The sequence below is a fragment of the Candida dubliniensis genome, chromosome 3, assembly GCF_000026945.1.
Source record: "Candida dubliniensis CD36 chromosome 3, complete sequence".
Lineage (NCBI taxonomy): Eukaryota > Fungi > Ascomycota > Pichiomycetes > Serinales > Debaryomycetaceae > Candida > Candida dubliniensis.
In genome coordinates this window covers 1,387,526-1,412,521 of record NC_012862.1, presented here as the reverse complement: position 1 = coordinate 1,412,521, position 24,996 = coordinate 1,387,526, and the positions used below count along the sequence as shown (strand labels likewise).

The window sequence follows — 24,996 nt, the reverse complement described above, 5'->3', positions numbered from 1 at the left end:
TAATTTATTATTGAATCGTGTTTCTATTGATGTATTGATGCCTCATATCAGTAGTGTACACGCGAGCAAAAAAAAAAAAAAAAAAAAAAAAACAGAAAGGGAGGGTTCACCAATCCCACCACAGTAAATGTTGTTGGGTTTGTTCAATTCCTATCCCCTCTAGCTACTTTAAACTAAAATTCTAGTCAAAATCAATTCAACTAACTACTATAAACTATAAGAATTACTTAAAATAATACTTCTAAGCTTATTTGAAAACTTTACCATCGGCAATTTCTCTCTTTTCACCATTGACAACAACTGGTTCATCCCAAGCAAACATGTTGTTGATGAATTTCTTATCGTCTTCATTAGAAGCATCCAATTTGGTGAATTCGTAAGATTCCCAATCTGGGGCAACATCGAAAGCTGGAACATAATCTTGACCTCTAACCAAGAAGGCACCAGTGATACCATTATTGTTGTTTTCACCATAAACAACCATACAACCAAACATATATTTAGTGGAAGCAGATAATCTGTTAAAGAATCCACCAACCAAGTTGTTGGACATAAAAGTTAAAGTCAATTCATCATTATATTTGTAATCAACTTTCCATAATGACCATTCTTCTGGATCATATTGGTTTTTCCAGAACCATGGAATGGCAACTTCTCTAGTTTCTTCATTAGAATAAGTTCTCTTCCATTCATCTAATGGATTTTTTGGTTTACCCAAAGCTTCCAATGGATGTTTTGGTTTTGGAGCTGGGGCAGGTTCTTCAGAAGCGGCTGGAATAGCTTCCTTCTTTTTTGGAGCAGCAGCAGCAGCTTCTTTCTTTGGAGCAGCATCCTTCTTCTTTTCCTTCTTTGGAGGAACGTACTCAATTGGTTTTTCGATAAAATTGTAATCACCGAGGAATTCAGCCAAGATTGGAGTGGCAATAATAGTTTTGAACCATCTGGTGGTGTTGGGGTGTTGTTTTCTCCATTCTTTACCGAATAAGAAATCAAATCCTCTAACAAAAAGAGAAGCAGCAAAAATATCAGCAAAAGTAAGACGTTCACCAACTAAATAAGTGAAATCAGCTAATCTTTTTTCAAAAATGTCAACGACTTTAGCCAAATAAGCAGAATTGTCATCAACTTGCTTTTTATTGTATGGAACAGATCCATTCAATGGTTGAAAAACTCTAGCTTCAGTTGGCAACAACTCGGTGTTAGCAAATGAAAGCCATCTCAAAATTTGAGAATATTCAACGGCATTTTTACCCAATAATTTGGATTTTGGATCAGCCAAGTTAATTACTAATTGAAAAAAAAATGGCAATTGCTGTTAGTAAAATGCCACTTAAAATTGACACCAGCGTTGTTGTTTTGAGTTTATTCTGGTATAAAACTTCAGATTATTGAATCTCGACATGATTTATTAAGACAGGGATAACTGTATTAATATTGATAAAATTTTCTCATCCTCGTAGAAAACTCAACGCACACACACACACACACACAAAGATATATTGAATTATACATACAGTAAAGACAAACGGCAATGACTTCAGTCAATTTGAAACCTTTTGGTCCAATGAAAGCGGGAATTTTGTTCAATGGGAAAGCTTTGTTGAAAGCTTCATCTTTATCAGAAAGTTTGATATCTAATTTGAAGTGCTTAACCAATGCTTTTGGTGGTAAGCTTCTGATTTGTTGAGTAACATATAAAGTACCTTGTGACATGGCTAAAATGTTTTAATGAAAAGAAACAATTGACTATATATATGCAAAAAGGAAAAACTGGGAATGCTTTATGGGATGTGTGTTGAAAATTTTTTTTTTCTTTCGCTGTTCATTGAAGGTGTGGCATTGAAAATAAGTTAAAGGTAGTGTAAGTATGGCTAAACTGGAAGTTATATTTTCGCAATTTTGTTAGGGCTGAAAGACTTGTGAAGAAAATGTCAACCTCCACCACCACCATTGCCAGATGAAATGCAAAAATCTGTCTTTGTTAGATTAGGCTTAGGTTACTTAAATAATTCATAATACAGAAAATAAAAAGTGCACATGTATGATAAACTTGTATCTAAAGTGTTACAAAGGTATTGTTCTTGGCTAGAAACCATGAATAGAAACACCTATAACATTTCGAGAAGGTACCAAGCAACCCCAAGGTTTCTCATATTTCATTTGTATACTAAATTATTAAACGGAAGCATCCCCTAAAGTTGTCATTTCTTGGAGTATAAGAAAACCTGTTTGCAATCTAGGTGTCAAACGTATCAACAAACGAATAGTAAACTCTTTTTCTAACATGTAGTCTTACCTTGTGGGGGTAACTTCTATTGATCAGAAAGAACACCACCTTATCAGAACCTGCATTTTTTTGTTTTAGCTAGTTGTCAATAATACTTTTTGTGTTGATCCTCTATTCCATGTATCAAGAACAAAGTCCTTTTTTTGAGTTGGTTTAGTTACACATATGGTTTGACTTTGATATTAGTTTTAATGCATATATCAATCACTAATAGTAGGAATAGCTGTGGTTGTGATATTTTGTTTGGTTAGTTAATGTACAGGTGTTGTATCTTTTCTTGATCGGTTATACTTTCAGAAGTATGAAAACTAACAATAACAATAGTGTATAATAATATGCTATGCCGCAATGTAGTAGATGTTATTGTTTTGTGTATTTACTTGAATGTTCATATATGCATAACAGGGTCGTAAATAATAAACGAAAATACGAAAGTAGTTTTGATAGTAGTTGGAAATACAACCTACCACAGCTAATGATTATGGATATTACGATGATAATTTACTAATTTAACTTATTGTCATTATTCGTTGTTTTGTCAGTAATAGCAGGGGAAGAGTCAATACTTTTAAAGTTAGTCTTATATTTTTAAGTTTTGATTGGTTTTTTGTTTTTGGTTGAACAATAACAAGTAAAAATAATGTTTGGATTATAGTTTAGTATGGATAAAAAAAAAAAAAAGTTAACCTTAAATGAATTCTTCAAATCCTACATGAGTTTATGTAAATCAACTTATTTGTAAAACAAAAAAAAAATAAAAAAATAAAAAAAAGAAAAAAAGGAAGATCGTAAGTTCTTGTAACAGTAACATTGGAACCTCTTCATGAAGATGATACAAATGATAGTATCAAGGACAATAAAAAACTATGATACATATACCCTTTGTCCATAACGAATAGTTAAAACTTTAATTAATAAAGTGACAAATGTATGTAGATTGCAAAAATAAAAGAACAATACAGAAATCTTAAGGGGTAATTGCTATTTTTTTTTTTGTCTCCCACGCTGCTGCTTGAATGTGAGAAATCCATTGTTGGTGCAATAATAATAAATCCGGTTAAGGGGTTGTAGCTGCATTTATTGTTGACAGGAAGCTCATTTTATAATACCAATAGTGAAAATTATATATTTGTATAAACACATAAACATAATATAATATAGACTTATTTTAATTGGTTCTGAAGTTAACGTGATATTTCTTTATGGTTATAACCTATCATCTCTTTAAATAAAATACTATACATGTTTCGGCAAAACCTGCCATAATATTCTATGAATGTCCTATTGTTGTTGTTGTTGTGCAATTATTCATTTTTTTTTAATATATTGTCGTGTTTATTTTGTGTATTGATGATCCTGATTCTTTTCTATATTTCACCAAAAAGTTAAGAAACCTATTCAATTTATGTTAATTGTCTTTATATACCCTTTCTTTTATTTCTATTATCACAAATTAAATCTTCGATAAAACCGATCCATACTAATCCTTACTAGTATTGTGTCAAATATCAAACTAACTCAAAGAACTTTCTTTCCAGGAAAAAAAAAAAAAATAACAATGCAAAAAGTCACAAAACCAAAAGAAAAAACAAAGTTAATTTAAACCCACAATGTTAAAACTAAAGGTAATAAAATACATGTTATATCTTAAGGTGTGGAAATATATCCCCACTCTCAATGAAATATATATATATATATATATATATATATTAGCAAATGTGAGTTTATTGATTCCTTACTGGGTGAATGTATCGCATAGTCCAAGTAAAGCAATGATGAAGTTGTGATTTTAGTTCTGAGTCCATAAAACTTTGATCAATGTGGTTGAATAATATATTTATTCGATCATTAGAAGATTCAAGAACAGTATTGTTGCCCATACTTAATAATTTAATAATAAATTCTCTCAAGAAATTTTTTGCATATACTCGTGGGTGCAAATAATTTAAGCTATTGTGTAAACCCGAATCATTTGCTGAATGTTCAATGTGTTGATAGACAAAATTAGGGTCAAGAACCAAATTGGGGGCAGCCTCTGGATAATTAATAATAAAATCGACTTTGATCAAATACCATAATAGATCTTTGTATACTTGAGATTCACTAGGTACCATATTATTATTACTATTATTTTGATCAACGTAAACAAGATTCTGATACGAATTATTCAAGTACAGGATCTCATATTCATTGAACGTGGAAATATAGGATAAATCCGGGTTGGAATATAAATTTGAATTAGAATAAGTGATTTCATCCAGTGTATCAACAACTCTTCCCTTCTGGATGTTTTTAAATTCATATGAAAAGTCATAATTTTTATCTATGAAAAACTTTAGTATAGTTATCGATTGAATGGCATTCGTTAATACTACTGAATTGGGTTTATTTGTAGTGATAAATGTATGAATCTTGCGCAAAACATGTGAAAACAATTTGGCTTGATTATTAATAATTACTTTGTGATAATCGGTTAGACGAGCTTTAGTGATATTCAAATATAATCCAAGTAAAATTAACACAATACTTATTAGTAGGTGCTCAAATTGTTGAATATGTTCTGATATCACTGGAGAATCTTTTAATTGTCCCCATTTATTCAATTGTTCACTAGTTAAATCCAAAAGATTGACAGTTGTGTTATGAGCACAACTCATTAAACAATCTAATAGAAACGAATCATTCTCAGATATTTGTAAACACAATGAAGGTATAATCTTTTTCCAAATATCTAACTCATTGGCAAGATCCAATAGCATATAGTATTTTTCAGTCTCAATTAACTTCACATAAGTGGTGATATCGTATTTTATTAGTAAGGGTGTAGCTTGTGCTAATGATAAATGGGAATAGTCAAATTGATTAGTATCTGCTGATGTTATCTCTTGATGTTGAGATGTATTTAATATTTGGCGGTGTTGGTGTAGTGGTGGTGGTGGTAGTGGTGGGTTTGGTACCAGATTGACAAAGTATGGATGTAAATGATGACTAGTAGGACTTGATGTGGTTGTTGTTGATGTTGTTGCTGTGGTTGCTGGATACAAAACTTCAGGATTAAGACTTGATGGAGGGTGGTAACTTAATTGATTCAATATTCCAGGATTTGGCTTAATCTCAGATTCCAATGTTGGATTAATGACCGATAATGAATTTGACAATCCTGGGTCTTTTCTAGTCAGTTTTTTTTCTCGTGAATTTATTGCAGATGTGGATACGTATGAATTATATGTATCTTCTTGGAATTGTAAATCTGATTCTCTTAAATCTTCTGGTGTATGCAAATGTATATATGGCTTATATTTTTTCATGTCATCATATAATGAAGCAATAGTTATCGATTGGTCTAATATTCTATGGTTCTGTCGTATTGGATTAGGTTCTAGATTGGGAAATGCATGAGGAGTTTGATGCTGCGACTGTTGACTTCGTTGCAGCTGCTTGGGTTTATTCTCATCGGGGTTGTAAAAAGTGTATTGTGTAAAGTTTAACCTTATTCCTCGGTAACATTTCCGATTTGATTTGAGACAGTTTTTGCACACAGGTTGCTGTTCGTCACATTTGATATGTCTATCTCGACAGGTAACACATCCAGAACGTGTTCGACTTCGTTTTATTGTAGAATTTAGTTTTTTCTTTGCCATGATTATTGAATGTAAAAAAAAATTGTGGCTTGTAGACAAGGGAGGGAAATGGAAATATGAAGTAATTATAAGTATCAAGAAATTAAAATTGAAAAAAAAAATGAAAAATGAAATAATTTGAAACGAAAGTTTCACCGATTGGTAAACAAGGGAATGTTTTGTTTCCGTCCGTCTGTAAGTTTTGATTTGTTTGTCTTATTGGATAATGGAACTATGGGTTTGTTGTTTGGTTAACTCAACGAGTTATAGAAAAGAAGGCAAATGGTGGGATATGAAATTGAGGTATCTCTTTTATGACTTTGTGATGATAATAACCAAAGGTGTAATGGTAACCAATATGAGTTCCCAAACTATATTAGTGGTTGACTATGATGACGGGATAGAAAGTTGAATTCTTGAAGTCACGATGGTTCCAATAAGTTGACCAAATGAATGTTAATTAACGTCTTAACCAAGGCAAGGACTGGAAATAGTAGGTATGGATTGGTTTGTTAGACAGTGAAAAAGAAAAAAAAAATATGAAACGATTAATTGATTTCAACTTTATTTTCGTTTTGGGATTTGTTGGTTGAAAAAGATTTTTTGGGGTTGTCGTGGAGGAGGAGGCGGAGGGGAATAATGGAAACAAAGTTATATATATATAAATAAATGACAAATATAATATGATTATTCCGTTCTTTTCTTCTTTTTAAAAAGAAAAACAAAACAAAACAAATGTTTAAAAAAAGGGGAAGAACAAAAATACAATCAATAAGATGAAATTTTTAAAAAAAGGTGTGACTTGGGGATTGAAAATACTACTAATTATTAGTATGAGGAGTATCTCTTGCAGATATGAATAGGAGTGGGTTTGAAGGAACAATGGAATTGATTCAATAAGTAGTAATCGTAGATAGGGGGAAACAATATATGTTATTTTCTAAACACAGTTGAATATTATTATTTCAATTTATAGATTCCATTAAAATTGTTTCTTTAATATATAACATGTATATATCTGCATAAACGTTTTTTTTTATATTTTAACTTCTTTTGAATCAAAACAAGGGGGGAATTTGCTTTTTGGATGATAATAAAACGGGTAGGGTAATGGTATATCCAATTAAGTAATATATATGTAATAAAGTGGTGATTGGGGGAAAGGGACACGGGCCTTTGGAAATAATTTTTAAGTATCAACAAAAATTTCTAAAACTTGGAAATCCAAATTAAAAAAAAAAAAGTCCCTAAAAACGAATGATTAGCTTTGAACTAATTGACAGTGACGAAATAAAAGGAATAGTATAAAAAAACAAGAGACAAACAACTTCAAAAGTCGAAGAAATGAAAAAGTTTAAATGTTTGAAGTAATTGATTGAATATATATATATCTTCTTATAAACATATAATACAATATACACTACATAATGTTTTTGAAAGATCGTATTAATTATTTAGTCATATACTTAATTCTTAATTTTGGTAGAAGAGGTTTTGTTATATTTTAGTATCTAAGATTTTGCATACATGCGTGATTATAGTAGTAACAACATTATAATTGCAAAGGCAAATCCTCAACAATATGAGAATTCAACTTTAATGCATTGGGGCTTTATGTATGTGTGATCGAATAAAAAAGCAAAAAAAAAAGAACATAATGGAATAGAATAAAATAACAACAACTAAAAGTAGAACAAAAGAACAATTATTCATTCTTCAAATTTTTTAGTAAGTTTAACCGTTGTGAACAATCAAAGTATAGTACAAGCACCATCATGTATGTTGGTTTAAAAAAAAACCATGGCTTTTGTACTACTATTCTTGATGAAACAATAACGGGCAAATTATGACTAACAATAAGAGCATAAACCCAGTAAGATAAATCAGATCACAAATACACCTTTTCCCCCTTCATAGCGAAAACTTTTTCAAGTTCTATTGTGTTGATAGCAACGCTTGACTTGTTAAGGCAGGCAGGCAGACAGGCTACCATGTCATTTTGTGGAAAAACTGAAAAGAAGAATAATAATTCTATTGAACTGTAAATAGTAATCTGAAACTTTGCATTTATTCTCATTACCAATATCCAATGACAATTACATAAGCGTCAATTAAATCCTTTTGAATGATCATGTTCATGTTAGCTATCTTTACGGAATTGTCTTTGTCACCAGAAGTCCTTTTTTTTTTTTGGGGGGGGGGGGGGTCGGAAAACCCCAAAGCGGAAATAAATAGATTCATATTTTTTTTTTTTTTGCCACCCACTGAAAATGTCCGATACGTTACATTTTTCAAGGTTTGTTTGGTGGTGGATGGTGGAAAGAAGAAAGGGGATAGAGGTGGTGGCTTACTTAAATAATATATTAGAATCTTTTGCAACCAGACTGTCAAGATAATAGTTTTTTATTTAAGGTTATAATTGCTCATTATCGTGGTATTTTCAGATATCATTTCTTATTAAGGGTCGGAATTAATGAGCAAGAAGAACGGGATTTGGAGTTTAATTATCGCAAATTGTAACTAATTAATAAAACAAAACGCAAAACGCAATAAGCTGTATGTGTGTGTCTTTCTTAACAGAATTCGCCATCTTCCTTTTGTACCAAAAAAATGACAAACAAACAAACGAGAATATTCTGAAGAGACACAAAGTATAATCAGTAATATATTCTTTAAGATCCACTTACAGGCATACTCACATGATTTTTATATTCAGTTATTGTTTAACTGCAAGTATTTTGTCATTTTCACAGTCTTATAACGTGAAAGTCAAAAAAAAAACAGAGTCCTAACGAAATCATATTGGTAATACGTAATAGTAATAGTAACAGAAAGAAAAAAAGCAGAAACATATATCCAGCCTTTTTCGTAAAGTCAATTTCCTTCAAGTTGTTATTTTTATTTATCTCCTGTCCAGCCTAGGATATTTTATGAATCTATTTTTGGGTATGAAAGTTGAGATAAATACCATCTGATGCTGTAAATTTGTGGTTCGTTGGATAGTATTCGTTCTCCTTCAATTATATCGATTAGAGCACTTGAAAAAATACATCATGAGACTATACGAATAAATTTCATTGCTTTAAAGACCAGAACTATTGAAAAAGTGACTACTTCGAGAAGTGGCTATATTTTCCTTTTTTTTTTTTTTTTTTTTTTTTTACTTACGAAATATCCAACAAGTGTAAACACTCAAAGGAGAAGACTAACTAAGACAAATTTAGCAAAAAAACAACAATAGAGGATTACTGGGCAGTATCGGACAGGTTAGGTTTAGAATTATACACAAAAACCAGCATTTTTCATTGATTTCTGAATATTATTTGCATATCCAAATTCCGACAATTGTTTTTGCTTCTTTTTTTTTCCAACCTGCAAATACATTCACCAGAAGCTCTACATTGGTTATAGAAAAAATATTTCCGTGAAACAAACACTCCGTTCAATATTACGATCAAACTGGCGCCATATAATATGGTTTATATTCTGTATAGATATTCTTTCTTAATTTCACTTCGAATGGTTATGATGTCACTCGAGGCTGAATTATTACTTGAACAATGCATTACAAAACAATGTCACACAAAACATTTTAGGACTTTTCTAAATTGATCATAAAACGAAGCTCTCGCGTTGTAAGTTTATCCAATGCAAAGCAACACACAAGTAACTGAATTATTATTAGAAATAGGATAAGAAAAAATAATGTCTCGAATATGCATCCGGTTACAAATGAAACAACAAAATGTGATTTATCACAACCACCACCTTCGCTATGTTTATCCCTCTGTATATATGCGATTTGGTTATCCCCATGAAATTATACAAAAACAATGGTGGAATTACGGATTCTCCAATACTTTTATATCAGGACACGCAATTAACTAAAGAATACGTCCATTGTTGTAGTCTTCATTATAAGCCTTGTTTACTTGAAAAGATCTAGTTATTGGGCTTTGATTGTTAGTTGAAGTGAATAAAGGGTCGTTTATGCGTTTCGGTCAGACTACCCTAACTAAGACGAGAAAGGGGGTCCCTACTACCACTCACATATCCCTTTACTCCTTTATATCTGCATGCATCAATTTTGAAGTCAGTGACTAGAAACCTGCCTACAGCTTAATAAGGGCTGAGGGATTTGTCAATGGCGCAATGGATGGAATTGGAGTTTGTTAGTTTAGCGAATTACATAGTAAGGCAAAAAAATAATAATAATAAGATGCAGAAACCCTGGTGGTAACATGCATATATACTGAAGAATAATTTTAGATGTCTGACCACTTAATGGAAACTGCTTATTCCCGTCGTTACAGCAAGCTATGAACTATAGTTAGTATGTGAAATGGATTTCTATATTACATGCTAATAACCATCAACAAGTAAGTAATATTCGGGTTTTAGAACATTTCTAATCAAGTACGGTTACAAATAAAGATAAATCATCTTTGTACCAAAAACAATGATTATACATTGAAATCAGAAATAAGAAAAATAATGCAGCTTCTTATTGTGTTGACAGTTCTTGACTACTGTGAGGTAAGGACTGTGTGATAGTAATCACATTTTCTTTTCCAATCAAATATTAGCCCACAATAATGTTTTGAAAAAAGAAAAAAGACAAACTTACATTATTTTGACTATTAGAACTGATAGGCTAATTATATAGGAAATATTTAGTGTAAAAAGTAGCTGCTAACTCTAATGTAAAGGGAAAAGGGGAGCATTGTTGGTATGTTTTTAGCTTCAATTTAGTTTGATTTCGCACCCAAATTTTTGTTGCCGCCTTTCTTTAGAATAGAAAAATAAAATCTTTTTTTTTTTCAGTATTATTTCTGGGCAGTGGCTTTTTTTTCTTCTCTTCTCCTTCTTACAATTAGGATTTTTAGGGTGCACGCATAACCAGACCCCTCCCATCACCAAATTCAGAGTTACTTATTGCCGTATATGCAACTTACTTACATCAATACTACCACAAACAAAACGAAGAGGAAGAAAAATAAGCATACTCAGATTATTGCGCAAATCACAGTAAACATTTCTTGATCTATGAGAAACAAAATAAATCAGACGATTTGGAATAAAAGTGCAAACTAGACTGATTTTGATTTTTTATGTTCAGCTATTGATCATACAAAGAGAATAATCCCCTTATATCTACTGATAATAATAAAGCTGAAATGGAATAATAGAGTTTTTACTTGCACTTATGGCCCCAATATACATAGACGTCTTGTGCTGCCTCACTCCATTAGGAAGGTCTTTGTATGTATGTATGAAAGGACGTGTTTGTGGGCATACAAATAAGTGTACATGTAAGCCTCCCCTTTCAGTATTCAATAATATGATATGTAAGTTTCTAAGAAACAAAGGCTATGGCTCAAAGAATTTGGAATTGAAAAAAAAAAAAAAAAACACACACAATGAACTAACCTAATCCAACCCAGCCCAACTATGTAGCAATATAATTACACTAAAGACCAAAAATGTTGTACAAGTCTATAATTCTCGCAAAATTCCGGCAAAAATTACCGGAATACTAAAAAAAAGAATAGTTTACATATTTTACCAACTGTTTAAACACACTCAAACAAATTAAACATCAATTGCAAACAAATTTGTTCTAGTCATTGCAGTTTGATATTTTATATGAACACAGCAACCAATGGAACTACAATTACAGACAAAAGGTACCCATGTTTTGTCTGGTTTTCTTCACAATTGTAATAATATGATTGCCAGGTGAATGACCTGCGCCAATAAGGGCTGAATTATTCTTATTCTAGAAATAGAACCTCAACAATGCTACCTAGGAATATAATACTATTTGAGGAACCTTTCTTTTTTTGGGTTCCCGGTTATACTTGCAATTTAGTCTTGGGATAATTAAGAAGCAAGCAAGTATGAGAAGGTTGCATGTACACACAAATGGAAAAAAAAAAAATATGCACAATTATATCATGGCTTAGTAGATCCTTTGATTGACCAATAATGTAAATGGATTTGATAACGATTTGGGGTTTTTAAGAGATGGAGAGAAACTTTTTTATTTTTGTTAACGTGAGATCACTAAACTCATCTGTTCAAAGTTGAACATCAAATCTTCCCTAGTCTAGGTAAAAAAGCAGACGATAGTGTGAACTAACGTTCAACAATTAATATTTTTAGTGATGGAATAGATCATTCTAACTTAACAAACGAGTGCAAACAAACATCAAGTTTATAATTACTCCTGACACCTCAAAAAATGGGCATATCTCTGGGTCATTCTAATTGTAATAATACACTCTTCCAAACCGAACATCTTGAAACGTATCATAAAAAGCTTTTTTTATCAAAAGAGGTAACGTCATTCAGTTGTCAATTGACAGGTTTAATTATCAAAACTAAGTTTCAATATTCAATGCATATCAACCACTTTTGCAAAAGATGAAACTCCCAAAAAAATGCAAAAAAAAAAAAAAAAAAAAAGAGATCTTCTTTTCAGATTTTGGTAAAATCCAAAAATAAGAATTATGCAGCAAACTAATAATTATATCTATATGTGTCATTTCAGCATATCTTTTAACAAGAAATGTGTAGGTGACTTTTTATTATTTTTTTGTGTTTTTGAGGGGCAAGTTAACCCTCTCTCCCACAATATTCTCGTCATTCTAACAAATTCTAGTTGCAAAAAAAAAAAAAAAAAAAAGAAAAATATTTAAACGAATAAAAACTAATAACAAAGACCCTTGAAAAGAATGATAAAATAATTATCAGATGATAATTCAAAGTCTAATATCTTGGCTTGTAACGTAAATTTGACAATTTTATGATGAATGGCAGCTATTACTTGAATAGGATATATTTTCAAGAGTGTTCTGACGAAAACTTAACACCAGCAAAAGCAAGGATTGAGGTATCTTAAAAGAAATGACAGTGGGGACACGGGTGTATGAGGATTATTAATATAACAAAAAAAAAATGCATGACTTTGATTTATATGTGAAATTGAATGGTTTTGTCTAATCAATTTTAATTTATACTTCTTTCTGTATTTTGGAAAGAAAACTTTTACCTTGAAAAAATACGGAAAAAAAAAAAAAAGAAAAACGAATGATGCTTAGAAAACCATGTACTATATTACCATTTATTAGTTTAATATTATGGACAATTTATTAATTTTCCCTTACCTTATCATTAAGGAAAAGAAATTGAAATAATTCTTAAAGAAGCGAAATGAATAACATCTCAGCTTCTTTTTGTTTTTTCTTTTGCAGCTGAGTATAATATATTTTTTCAATTATTAATTAACTATTAGCCAGATATAATTATTCGAGCAAAAATCATAAAACCTAACTCCAAAAACAAAAACGGAAGTTAATCGAATGTTTGTAATTACCGTCAAAGGTACCGTATATTTTGGCACACGAACACAAAGCAGATGTATACAAATAATATACAAATGAGTTAAGAAGTAAACATTTTTACGAGACACAACGACAAGGAAAAGAAAACAACAACAACATCCGTTCTGGTTCTTGTTTTGTGATTTTCTTCTGCTATATACCCTTTAATAAAAGAAAACATGTTTTTTGGTTTTGTTGTTAAGTTGAATTGTCATTTGAATGACAAATAAGTCTCTAAATTTTAGTTATTGTGTATTGTTCTTGAAAGAAAAAAAAAAAAAAAAAGGACATTTAATTTGAAGCTTAAAGTTACTTGCTTATATTTTATGATATTCCAATGATAATTTAAAACAGTTTTACTTTATTTCTTTCGGGCAAATGATGAGATGTGAATGATCTGAAGAGCAGATTGTGATGTATAACAAATATGTGCTTACGTCTGAACACATTGAGATATTCAATTATCAATCACATTCGTTGTTTCATAACAAGCATCAAGGGAAGAAAAACGGAAAAAAAAAAAATTGGTCTTGACACAAAAGCAATTTAGGGGGTGCAAAAAAAAAAAAAGGAAAATAAAATGCCACGGGAAATTGACGAGTGAAATTTTTTTGGCGTTTCATTCCACCATTCAATTCTTCCATAACCATCGCCAATCTTGACTTCGCCGGCCAACCTGCACCATTCTGTTCCAAGTCCTATGATATCACATTGGCTGAGAAAGCACTATGGTTGATTTATTTGTTTTCCACAAACATATGTCACATTAATGCCTGAGTTTTTTTTTTTTTTTTTTTAATTTTTTTACTCCCTAAATTCTATTAAACAGTGGCATAGTTTCTAAGTTTCCAATGTAACATGTATTATGTCAATTTTCAAACAAGGTCTAACGGAATTCAAGAAAATACAAAAATCAACGACAACAAGGAGGCAAAAAAGAAGAATGAAAAAAAAAAAAACAAAAAAAGTCAAAATAGAAAGATTTCTAAATCTGTGTTGTTGTTGGTACTAAATACGTAACAACAACCTTGCCTAAGACCAAATAAGCTTACATTTATAAATTGTGTTTACCTTGGCATTGAAAGGTAAGATTTAAGAATGTCAGTTCTTTTTATGCAACTGTCGGTGGAGCTCAATTGATACAAGTTTCACTTGCTGGCTTTTATTTTGAAGATATCCTTTCCATTTTTCCTTCCTCCCCCCTTTTAGAGAGAATTGCTTTTTTTTTTTCTTTTTCCAATTGTAGATCTTTTTCAATTAGTTAGTTCACTTGTGAGCTACAAGATAAACCAACCAAAGCTGAGCAACAAAGTCTCCACGTACAATGGGTTAAATTTGCTCCAATAGCCTTTTCCCATATTTTTGTTTTTCTGTTTCTATCTAAGTTGGCGGTGGTGGAGAAAGACTGAGTTCGGTCTAAAATTTTAGTTCTTGGTTTTAACATTCTAGAAATAACATATTGAACCCGATGCATTTGTTGATGAGTTAATAGCAATAGTAATCACAGTTTTCTTGATTTCCTTTCTCTTTGTATAAAAAAAAAGAAAACTTTCTTTTCATAATTGGATCAAATTTAAATTGAAACCTTTTTCTTTCTTTCCACTTTTTAAAGTATTCAATTACCAACAAGTAAAGTTTTTTTTTTTTTTTCCCTATATTCCATTGTATTTCAAGCTTGCTTTTGATATTTAACATTTTTGCTTTTTTGTTGTGGTAGAACATTTTTTTTTTTCATTTTGACTTTTGAAATTTATGTCTTTCCACCTCCACCACGTCCTGCCCCTCCACCATTTCAATTGGATATTATTTGATATTAAGTTCAATTTGTGATTTATAACAAGTTGTATTTGGACAATTTCCAAAGTTTTTCACAACCTTCTCCGTCCCCTCTCCCCTCACAGGTAACGAAGATAAAGCTAGTTTTCCTGTCATTCATTGTTATTCATAATTTTGGCTTCTTCGAGGAGAAAGACCCTAAGATTTCAAACACACATACATATATATATATCTAGAAAAAGAACCTTGAATAATTTGGAACAACATTTTTTTTTTTTTTTAAATTATTTAATGTCAAATACCCATACATAAATTAGTTGTTCTGCTTTGTCAAGTTTATAATCATTTCAAATTTGGGTTTAATTAACTAAAGCTAAAAGAAACAAAAGCTAAGACGAAGAAGAAGAAGAAGAAGAATCAGCAGCAGTAACAACAACATTAGCTGCACAGGTACAAATAGAGATTCTAAAAAAGAATATCAGGAGAGGTAGACACCATCATCATAAGTCACCCATCAACAAGTAACACCCCTCAACTAATTCAATTGATATTTCACCATCTCAATTTGCAATACCTACACTATCAACATCAATTTATAATCAAGGGACCAAGAAAAAAAAATCCCCCAAGACAGGAACGAACAAAGACGGAGCAACAAAAACAAAACAAAATAAAAATAAATTAAGACGACGTACAAAACCATAATTATATTTGAGAACTTGCTTAACCTCTTCCACTTCCATTGGTCCCCTCCAGCCCATTTTTTTTTTGCATTCAAATTGAAATTCATTTTTGTCATTATACAATCCATATACATCCTTACATCCACCACCCGTTTAATTCTGTTGTTGGATTTTCTATAGCATTGTAACTTGCATTCATCTAAACTATCTTACACAACATGTCACTGAAACCGACTAAGAAACCAAGTAGTGAGTCTGCGAAATTGAAGCGAGATGATAAGGATAAGCCTACATTCAATAAGGATGCAAGCCCCTTTTCCCCATCAATATATTCGCAGCCTTCAGATCCTTCAGACTTGTCTTATCAAGTACCACCACCACCACTTCAAGCTTCAAAACCACTTATCAGGAAATCAACTACCAATGCATCACCAACAAGCTCTTATGTATCCACTGCACCGTATGAAGTTATCTTAAACAATATCCCTAGTAGCTGTACCCAAAATGATCTCCATCAATTCATAGATTCTCGCATTAAGGAAGATCAATTTCATATTATAGAATTCAACCAAGCCAGTAATAATAAGAATGGTAACAATAATACGACCACTACAGCAGTATTACAAATCACTAATTTATTCACATACCATAAAATCATCACTAATTTATCCCAAGCTGAAATAGATGGAAACATCATTGAGGTGAAATTGAAAGAACCCGACAAACCACGTTCGTCATCACCATCACTGGCACCAGTCCCACAATTCAACCCTCAATTTGTACCACAAGTACAACCCTTCCCTTATGGGAGACATGTTCCGTATCCTCATCGCAGCTCCTCATCGTCAATATCTACTTCGCAAAGAATATCTTCATCAAATCGAACATCAATTGATTCAAGACGTACAAGTTCAAAGACTAGTTACTCAACGCAAAGCTCAATATCCTCAATGGGAACGAGTCAAAGAAGTTCAACTGCTTCGTCAATAGGCAACGATTTTCTGTTTCCCAAGAAACCGGTTCCTCCATTTATGATGAGAATGGCACAAAACCGAGACCGCAATACTAGTTCTCCGGAATCTATTGTTTCTAACAATGAAGATTCTCAAAGTGATACAATTGTACAACTGGAAGGACCAGGACCAGGACCAGGGCTGGGACTGGAACCAAAACTAGAACAAATAGAAGAAATGGATAAAGATGAAGATGTTCAAGACCAATTAGAAGGAGATGAAAATGAAAATGAAACCGATGATGAGTTTATTTTTATCCCTTCGGGTGATGGTGAAAATCCCGAGCAATTAATTAAAGTGAACCCCAAAAGATTATTCATAGGTAATGTTCCCTACAATTCAACTTGGACATCATTAAAGAATTTCCTAATCGCAAAATCCCTTGAGTTTGAACCAGATAATACTATATCTATTCTTCGAGTCGAGATTCCTACCCAGCAAATTTTACGCCACGATCCGTATTTTTTGTATCAACAGCAACATAGAGGACAAATGGTTGGAGGACCGGCTCTTATAAACAAGAGTCGAGGGTTTGCAATTGTTAGAACTGGCGATAGGGAGTCATCGGAGAAATTGATTGAAATGTTTAATAATGTTGAATTTGAAGGAAGATCATTAACTGTACGATTTGATAAATATCCCGATTTTAATAATTATACCGTTCAGCAAATGTATGGAGGAGGCAATAACAGTAATAACAGCATTAATAGTGGAGTTGGTGGAATGTTTTCTATGCCACCACAATTTTCAATGCAGCAGCAATTCTATTCTCATTCGCCAACTTTGGATAAATCAATTGCTCGCCATCACATGCCCCAGGCACCATTACCTCTACCACAACCGTATCAGCAACAACCACAACAACAGAGTCATCAGCAACAACAACAACAACAACAACAACAGCAACAACAGCAACAACAACCTTCCAGTCCATCTGTTCTCAGCAGTCTTGCATTTGAAAAAAATCTGTACCAACGCAACTTATACTATAGTTCCACAGGAACAGCAATGCCGTCTGCACAGGCACCTCCTCCAGGAGTAGCTCCACTACTCCCACCACCAGGAACAATCCACCCATCATATGGCCCACCAATGATGTCACCAGGCGGTATAGCTCAATTCATCTCAACTGGCGGAACAGGATCACCAAGATATCAACAATATCAACAGCTCCAAGGGCTATCAGTAATGGGATACCCCCAGCCAGAAGTAGCCTCCAGTGGAGTACAAAATCCCCAATTTTCACCAGGGTATCTTTATATGCAACAACCTTATTTTAATCCACCAGGAGCAGGGCCAGCATCAGCAACAGCTATGTATGTGCCGGTACAATATTACAATTCGAGATCATTATCGCAATATAATAATTACCAACAGCAGCAATACCCTCAACAAACCCCACCCACAGTGCATGCACCACCACCACCGCAACCGCCACCGCCACCACAAGCACGCACAAAACAAACCAACAGTCAACCTCCGATTGCAAAAAGCTTGAGTACTTCTAAAGAATCTACACCTGTGACATCTCAAACTAAACAAAAACAACCAGATACCACAAATCCAGCAACAACGGCTACATCAGACAATCAAGAAACTACTAGCACAACTAGTGAGGAAGAAAAAGCAAGAGAATTAATGAACTCAATTAAGGATTTATCATTAGGATAATGATTGTAAATTAGACATAAATAAAGAACAAGGTTATAAAAGTATAATTATAAAATAATATATATATATATATCTTTATAGACGTATAATTTTAAGCATTTTTTTTTTCAAAGACTATAATAATTCGTTAATCGTTGTAAATTGATAGTTATAATCACCAATTTTTCAAGTAAAAAATGAACTGGCACCGCAAGTGCTAGATTCTCTCACCCAACAAAACCACTTCAATTAAATCGAGTTGTCTTTCGGTAATATATGCTTGTGTTGGTCATAAACAAATCATGCATTGTATAACCCAAAATGATATTAACAATTCTTTCATTCATTGATTTCTAAATTTGATATCCAGTGACGATAAGGCACAACATAAATTAGGAGTATATTTAATGTACAACATACTAAACCGAGGAAGTGGAGCTTCAGTATAAAACTTTGCTGCATAATTTTTGTGGGGCGAGAGCATCAAATACACTGCCCACCACCAAGCAAACACAAATTCAATCTCCAAGACCACACCTTTGGTGGTTTGGAGAAGTTAGGGCTAGTATATTGCCATGGGGAATAAGTGGAGAATACTGGTTGCAACACCAATGAGATAAATGATTTGGTGCACAAAATAACGAAAAGAATTTACAGATGAATCGCTTTACAAAACACAAATGCATCAAGAGACAGGTCAATGTCATCAGTTTGAGTTAGGTAGATCAACACCCCTCACAACATTGGGGAAGTGAAAAAAGAAACTGTCCATTTGAGAAGTTCTCTTCAATAGCAAGAAATCAAAATGTCAGTGGCACAAAGAGAATGTTTCGCTAGCTGTAGTAGATAGAAAATAGTTGTGACTTAATAATAAAATCGAGCTGTTTGGTTTATCTTGAAGTGTTACCACTTCAACACTACAACTACCGACTACTGATCATATGACCGGGTTAATCAAATAACCTTCCATCAAACAATAACCAACAATAAAGAGACAATAAAACTACCAGTGGATTGATAGAATTTACACTTTTATGCTTTATCCGCCTGTTCAACTCGTATATGCCAATTGAATACATACACTGTTTTGCCTTCTTTATGTGGTTATTGAATAATTGGAAACAAAAAATGACAACAGCTGTAAAGTAGGTAGTCTTGGTGTAGATTGCATTTCTACTTTTCCCCATCTCCAATGTATTTATTGACATATATTGGTAGTATCAAACGGAAACTAAACAAATATATCAGCTGGAGTCATGTTTCAGGATTTAGGTACGTTGGATTACTTTAGTTAGTTTAGTTGACACAGCCAAAAACCGTGTACTAAAGAAAGGGAGGGGTAAATCGCTCTCAAGAAGTGGTGAAATTATTTTTTTGTTTCGGTTATGTTTAATATGTGTGTATTGGATATTTCAAACACACTAGAATCGATGAATAATTCCCACTCTTCACTTATCAAGAATAACCTTACCCAAATTGCCAAGCCTCAAATAAAACAGTTTTATTTGATTAAGAGAAATAGCCATGGGTATATCCCCATATACTCTACAATATCGGCTTATAAGCCTGTACTGGTCTTGATCTTCTAACCCCTCCTCCTTCTCTATTGTCAAGAATTAACACATTACAGCTACTTGGTTCTCCTCTTTTTTTTATGTTATCCACATTTGCTAATCTTTCAATAGTTAATGATCAGAATGATAAGGTGAATAATTGTTCCGGCTGTAGTATTTCTTTTTAGGTCGGAACTAAATTGATTCTTATTTTGCACTCAAAAATTCTAGACTAATTCACATCCCTAGAAGAGTGTGGGGAAATGTCACAACCACATACGGCAACAACAACAGTAGCACCAAGTTAAAAAAGTATATATATATATATGTATCTTTCATGTTCTCTTAATGCAATCAGTAATTGTGATTTATAGCATTTCTTTCCTTTCTTTTTATTTAAATTACCCATTCGATAGTTAATAATTAAAATGTCCTTCAACTTGTTTTCTGCTACTGATTTCACCAAAGAAGTCGCTATATCTCATTTGCCATTCACTCGTGATATCACTGTGAGCGTACCATTAAAACCAGATGCCAACTCCGATACCAATTATTCTCGAGTTTTCAGAAACAAAGCCACCGCCAGTCGTTTAATCCAAAACATTCATCCTGATTTAGATACTCACCCCAAGTTATTTAATAATGCTGCAGACATGTTTGGTGATCGTCCATGTCTTGGTAAAAGACCTTATGATTACAAAAATAAAACTCTGGCTCCAAGGTTTGATTATTTCACTTATTCCGAAGTGAAAACTAAGAAAAACAATATTGGTGCTGGGTTCATTCGCTCATTATTGCAAAACCCATTTCTTGATTCTCATTTGGAATCTCATAGAAAAGTTGTTAATCATTTACGTGATTGGCCAACTTATGGCATCCAAAAATCTGGAAGAGATAATCAAGATTTTGAAATTGAAAAAAGCACTTCATTTATCTTGACCATATTTGCTGTTAACCGTTTAGAATGGGTATTGACTGATTTGGCATGCAGTTCATATTCTATCACCAATACAGCATTATATGATACTTTGGGTCCTGATGTCTCGCAATATATTTTGGGATTAACTGAATCACCCATTGTCGTCACAACTAATGATAAAATCCCTGTGTTGTTGGATTTAAAAAGAAATTACCCCAAGCAAACAAGTTCATTAATTTCAATTGTTTCAATGGATCCAATTGATTTGGTATCACAAGAATGGTTTGATCAAGCTGCAAAATTTAATGTTACCATTCAAGACTTGAATCAAATTGAAGCATTAGGTTTAAACAATCCAATCCATGAATTGCCACCAAACAAAGATGCATTGTTTACAATTTCATTCACTTCAGGGACCACTGGCAGTAAACCAAAGGGAGTCATGATATCCCAGGCTGGTGCTGCTGCTTACATCACGTCATTGACTTGTATTAAACCTCATGCTGCTGCTGTTGGCGAAAAAGCATTCATTTTTTTGCCTTTGACTCATTTGTATGAACGTCAAACTAGTGCCTTTGCTTGGTCTACAGGATATTACTTGGGATTCCCACAATTGACTCTTGGACAAGAAAACATCAATCCATTTTCCAATATGCTTGAGGATTTGAGAATTTTTAAACCAACTTATATGTCAATTGTTCCTCGATTATTAACAAGATTAGAAGCTTTGATTAAGAGTAAGATTAAGGAATTATCACCAGCAGAACAAGACAAAGTCAACCAAATCATTGAATACAAAATTAAAGAACAAGGTAAACGTGATGGTGCCAAAGGATTAAATGCTGCTCTTGATCAATACGCCCCTTATAAGTTTTTACGGGAACTAGTTGGGTATGATAATATCAAATGGGTTCAGACTGCTTCTGCCCCGATTGCTCCATCTACATTGGTATATTTGAAAGCAAGTTTAAATATGGGTATAAGACAACAGTATGGTTTGACAGAAAGTGGTGCTGCCATTACTAGTACTGATGACTACGAGGCACAAGCAGGTACTTGTGGACCTATTTTGCCAACAGGACAATTGAAGTTACGAAGTGTTAGAGATATGGGATACAGTATTGATAATTTAGAAGGTGAGGTGATGCTTCAAGGGCCGCAAATGTTTAAAGGTTATTATTATAACAAAGAAGAGACCGACAATTCCATTAATGAAGACGGTTGGTTCCATTCTGGTGATATTGCTCGAATTGACCCTAAAACTGGGAGAGTTAGTATTATTGATAGAGTTAAGAATTTTTTCAAAATGCAGCAGGGGGAATATGTCTCTCCAGAAAGGATTGAAAACAGATATTTGTCGTCCAATCCCCAAATCACCCAATTATACGTTCATGGAAACTCCTTACAAACTTATTTGGTAGGGATTGTTGGTGTTGAATATGAGAAGGGATTAAAGTTTCTTAATGAAGAATTTGGGTTTAATAAGATTGATATTTCTGAACATGAATTATTACAAGACTTGAACAAAATTGAAATTAAAAGCAAATTTTTGGAAAAAATGAATCACAATGTTCGTGGGAAATTGAATGGATTCGAAATATTACACAACATTCATATCGAAATTAATCCTTTAACTGTGGAAAGAGAAGTAGTAACCCCAACATTTAAATTAAGACGTCCAGTTGCTTCAAAATTTTTTGCTGATGTCTTCCATAGGTTATATGAAATTGAGCAAAGTTTATTGCATCAAGCAAAATTGAGAATTGCAAAATTATAATTACCATGTATATGCATATGTATAGATAGTAATTTAGAAGAATTGTTGTTTATTCAGCAGACAGTACAGCCATGAACAGGAAACATATTTGGGATTAGAACTCTTGCTTAAGACCTGTAGAGGTAGTGTGTTTAGGTACAACATCTTACTGTGGCATATCCACACGGGACGGTCAATACGTAATCAAACCTAACAAAGAAGTTAGAAACTTCGCCTTGTGATGTAGCGATTAGTAAACTATATGTTTGGTTGACTTGACATACATAGATATATGCAAGTGAGATAATTGAGTGACAGTTGAGTCAACAACAACAAAACCATACCAGTGCTAATGATCACACAAGTAAAGTAAAAAAAAAAAAATACAGAAAAAATGCACTACCCTCCATTACAACAACTACAACAGCAATCGATTAAATTTCTAATACCATAACAATCAAAAAAAAAAAAAAAATAAAAAAATACCATAACGATTACCACCACCCATTTCACATTTCACAAATCACAAATTTTTTTCTTTTATTCTCTATACTTTCTTAATATTGTTGTCTAATTTTTAATTTTTGTTTCAATTCCTTGAGGTCTAACGTTTATTTACTTTGTTTTTAATTTAGTACTTTAACATAACCAACATTTCTTAGATGCCTTCAGATACTCCTAAAGAACCTAAATTACAAATACAGTCTAAAAAGGATGAAGAACCACCTCGATCCATCTTAACTAAAGGACCCTCATCTCCACCACCAACGCTCAATCAGGATTCAAACATTGTACACCCACAACCAAAACATTTTCCAAACACCGCTTCTTCACAGGTTCAGCCGCAGACACAATCAACTTCAACACCCTCCAATCAGTCAGCAACTATAAAATTATCGCCACAATTATCAACTTCACTGGAAACTCGTGAAACTGTAATGGCAGGCGGTGCATACTTAAAGGAGAAACAAGAATCTTCTGATACAACCAAACCGATTGTTACCACAACTAATACTGTCAGCCCTACAACCACAAATCCATTAATAGACAAAAACAAAAATGATTCGTTGTCTAATATTGACTATACCTTGAACCCACCCAAAGAAAATCAGCATCATAAGGCACCATCCGTTCATGCCCATTTCTATGTTGAAGAAACATTACGACCAGTCAGAAACCGTTCAAGAAGTGGGTCTGCTTCAAATAATGCAACGAGTTTATCCCCAACAGCTAGTCCTCAACACGGCGAGAACCCAGTGTTTCATAAAGATGCAATTAAGAGTCAAGAAAGCATAAGAGCTACATCTGTTTCTTCTGTGGGAAGTACCCAAAGTACTCCACACTCGATCGTTGCTAGCGCCCCTTCAAGTGGTGTTACAGGGACAACAACAGTAGCACCACCACCACTACCAGCTGCAGCTACGGGCATTAATACTGGTGCAGGTGAACAGAATGCTAACACTGACCCACGTTTACCTCAAGATGATGGCAAATTCCATGTCTTGTTAGGGGTTTGTGGTGCATTATCAGTGGCGAAAGTGAAATTAATAGTCAACAAGTTGTTTGAAATTTACACTCCAGAAAAAATATCTATACAAGTTATTTTAACTAAAGCTAGTGAGAATTTCATTTTACCAGAAACGTTAAGTATATTGGAGAATATTAAAAAAGTGAGAATTTGGACTGATATTGATGAATGGACAACTTGGAAGATAAGACTGGACCCAGTATTACACATTGAGTTAAGACGTTGGGCAGATATTTTGGTTGTTTGTCCAATGACTGCTAATACCTTGTCAAAGATTACCTTAGGTATATGTGATAATTTATTGACTAATGTCATTCGAGCATGGAATACTGCTTTCCCTATATTATTGGCTCCGGCTATGGATAGTCATTCCTATAGTTCAAGCACAACAAAAAGGCAATTGAGATTGATTGCTGATGATATGCCTTGGATCGAAGTGTTGAAGCCACTGGAAAAAGTGTTTGGTAGCTTTGGCGATATTGGTATGGGTGGAATGATGGATTGGAATGAAATTGTTAACAAAATAGTAATGAAATTAGGTGGATATCCCGAAGTACCAGACGAAGAAGATGAAGATGAATCAAAGGATAACATTGATGACTCAGCAATAGTTGATGACGACGACGACGATGACGACGACGACGACGACGACGATGATGATGATGATGATGATGATGATGACGATGATGATGAAGAAGAAGAAGAAGAAGAAGAAGATGCTACTGATGATGTTACTGTTAAAGAGAACGTCAAGACTAGCTGAGTCAAAAAAATTGTGTGCTTTTCTTTCGTTTTTTTTTTTTTTAATTCTATATACTGTAATATT

General features: G+C 33.0%; 5 protein-coding genes across 5 annotated transcripts; 3 read left to right on the top strand and 2 right to left on the bottom strand. All coding sequences in view use genetic code 12, as the record gives it.

Annotated features, from left to right (window-relative positions):
* Positions 1-247: 247 nt before the first annotated feature.
* CD36_85940 (elongation factor 1 gamma domain-containing protein) lies at positions 248-1,713 on the bottom strand (the record flags this gene model as incomplete). The annotated part of the gene is made up of 2 exons (XM_002419453.1): positions 248-1,287; positions 1,515-1,713. The coding sequence occupies 2 exons, from the start codon at positions 1,711-1,713 to the stop codon at positions 248-250; spliced, it is 1,239 nt and encodes a 412-aa protein (XP_002419498.1).
* Positions 1,714-4,011: 2,298 nt separating this feature from the next.
* CD36_85930 (fungal zinc cluster transcription factor, putative) lies at positions 4,012-5,928 on the bottom strand (the record flags this gene model as incomplete). Its single annotated transcript, XM_002419452.1, has 1 exon — positions 4,012-5,928. The coding sequence occupies one exon, from the start codon at positions 5,926-5,928 to the stop codon at positions 4,012-4,014; it is 1,917 nt and encodes a 638-aa protein (XP_002419497.1).
* Positions 5,929-15,969: 10,041 nt separating this feature from the next.
* Positions 15,970-18,435, top strand: CD36_85920 (conserved hypothetical protein; the record flags this gene model as incomplete). The annotated part of the gene is made up of 1 exon (XM_002419451.1): positions 15,970-18,435. The coding sequence occupies one exon, from the start codon at positions 15,970-15,972 to the stop codon at positions 18,433-18,435; it is 2,466 nt and encodes an 821-aa protein (XP_002419496.1).
* Positions 18,436-20,395: 1,960 nt separating this feature from the next.
* Positions 20,396-22,663, top strand: CD36_85910 (long-chain-fatty-acyl-CoA synthetase, putative; the record flags this gene model as incomplete). The annotated part of the gene is made up of 1 exon (XM_002419450.1): positions 20,396-22,663. The coding sequence occupies one exon, from the start codon at positions 20,396-20,398 to the stop codon at positions 22,661-22,663; it is 2,268 nt and encodes a 755-aa protein (XP_002419495.1).
* A 641-nt stretch (positions 22,664-23,304) lies between these two features.
* On the top strand, positions 23,305-24,933 carry SIS2 (halotolerance protein, putative; the record flags this gene model as incomplete). Its single annotated transcript, XM_002419449.1, has 1 exon — positions 23,305-24,933. The coding sequence occupies one exon, from the start codon at positions 23,305-23,307 to the stop codon at positions 24,931-24,933; it is 1,629 nt and encodes a 542-aa protein (XP_002419494.1).
* Between the last annotated feature and the right edge of the window lie 63 nt (positions 24,934-24,996).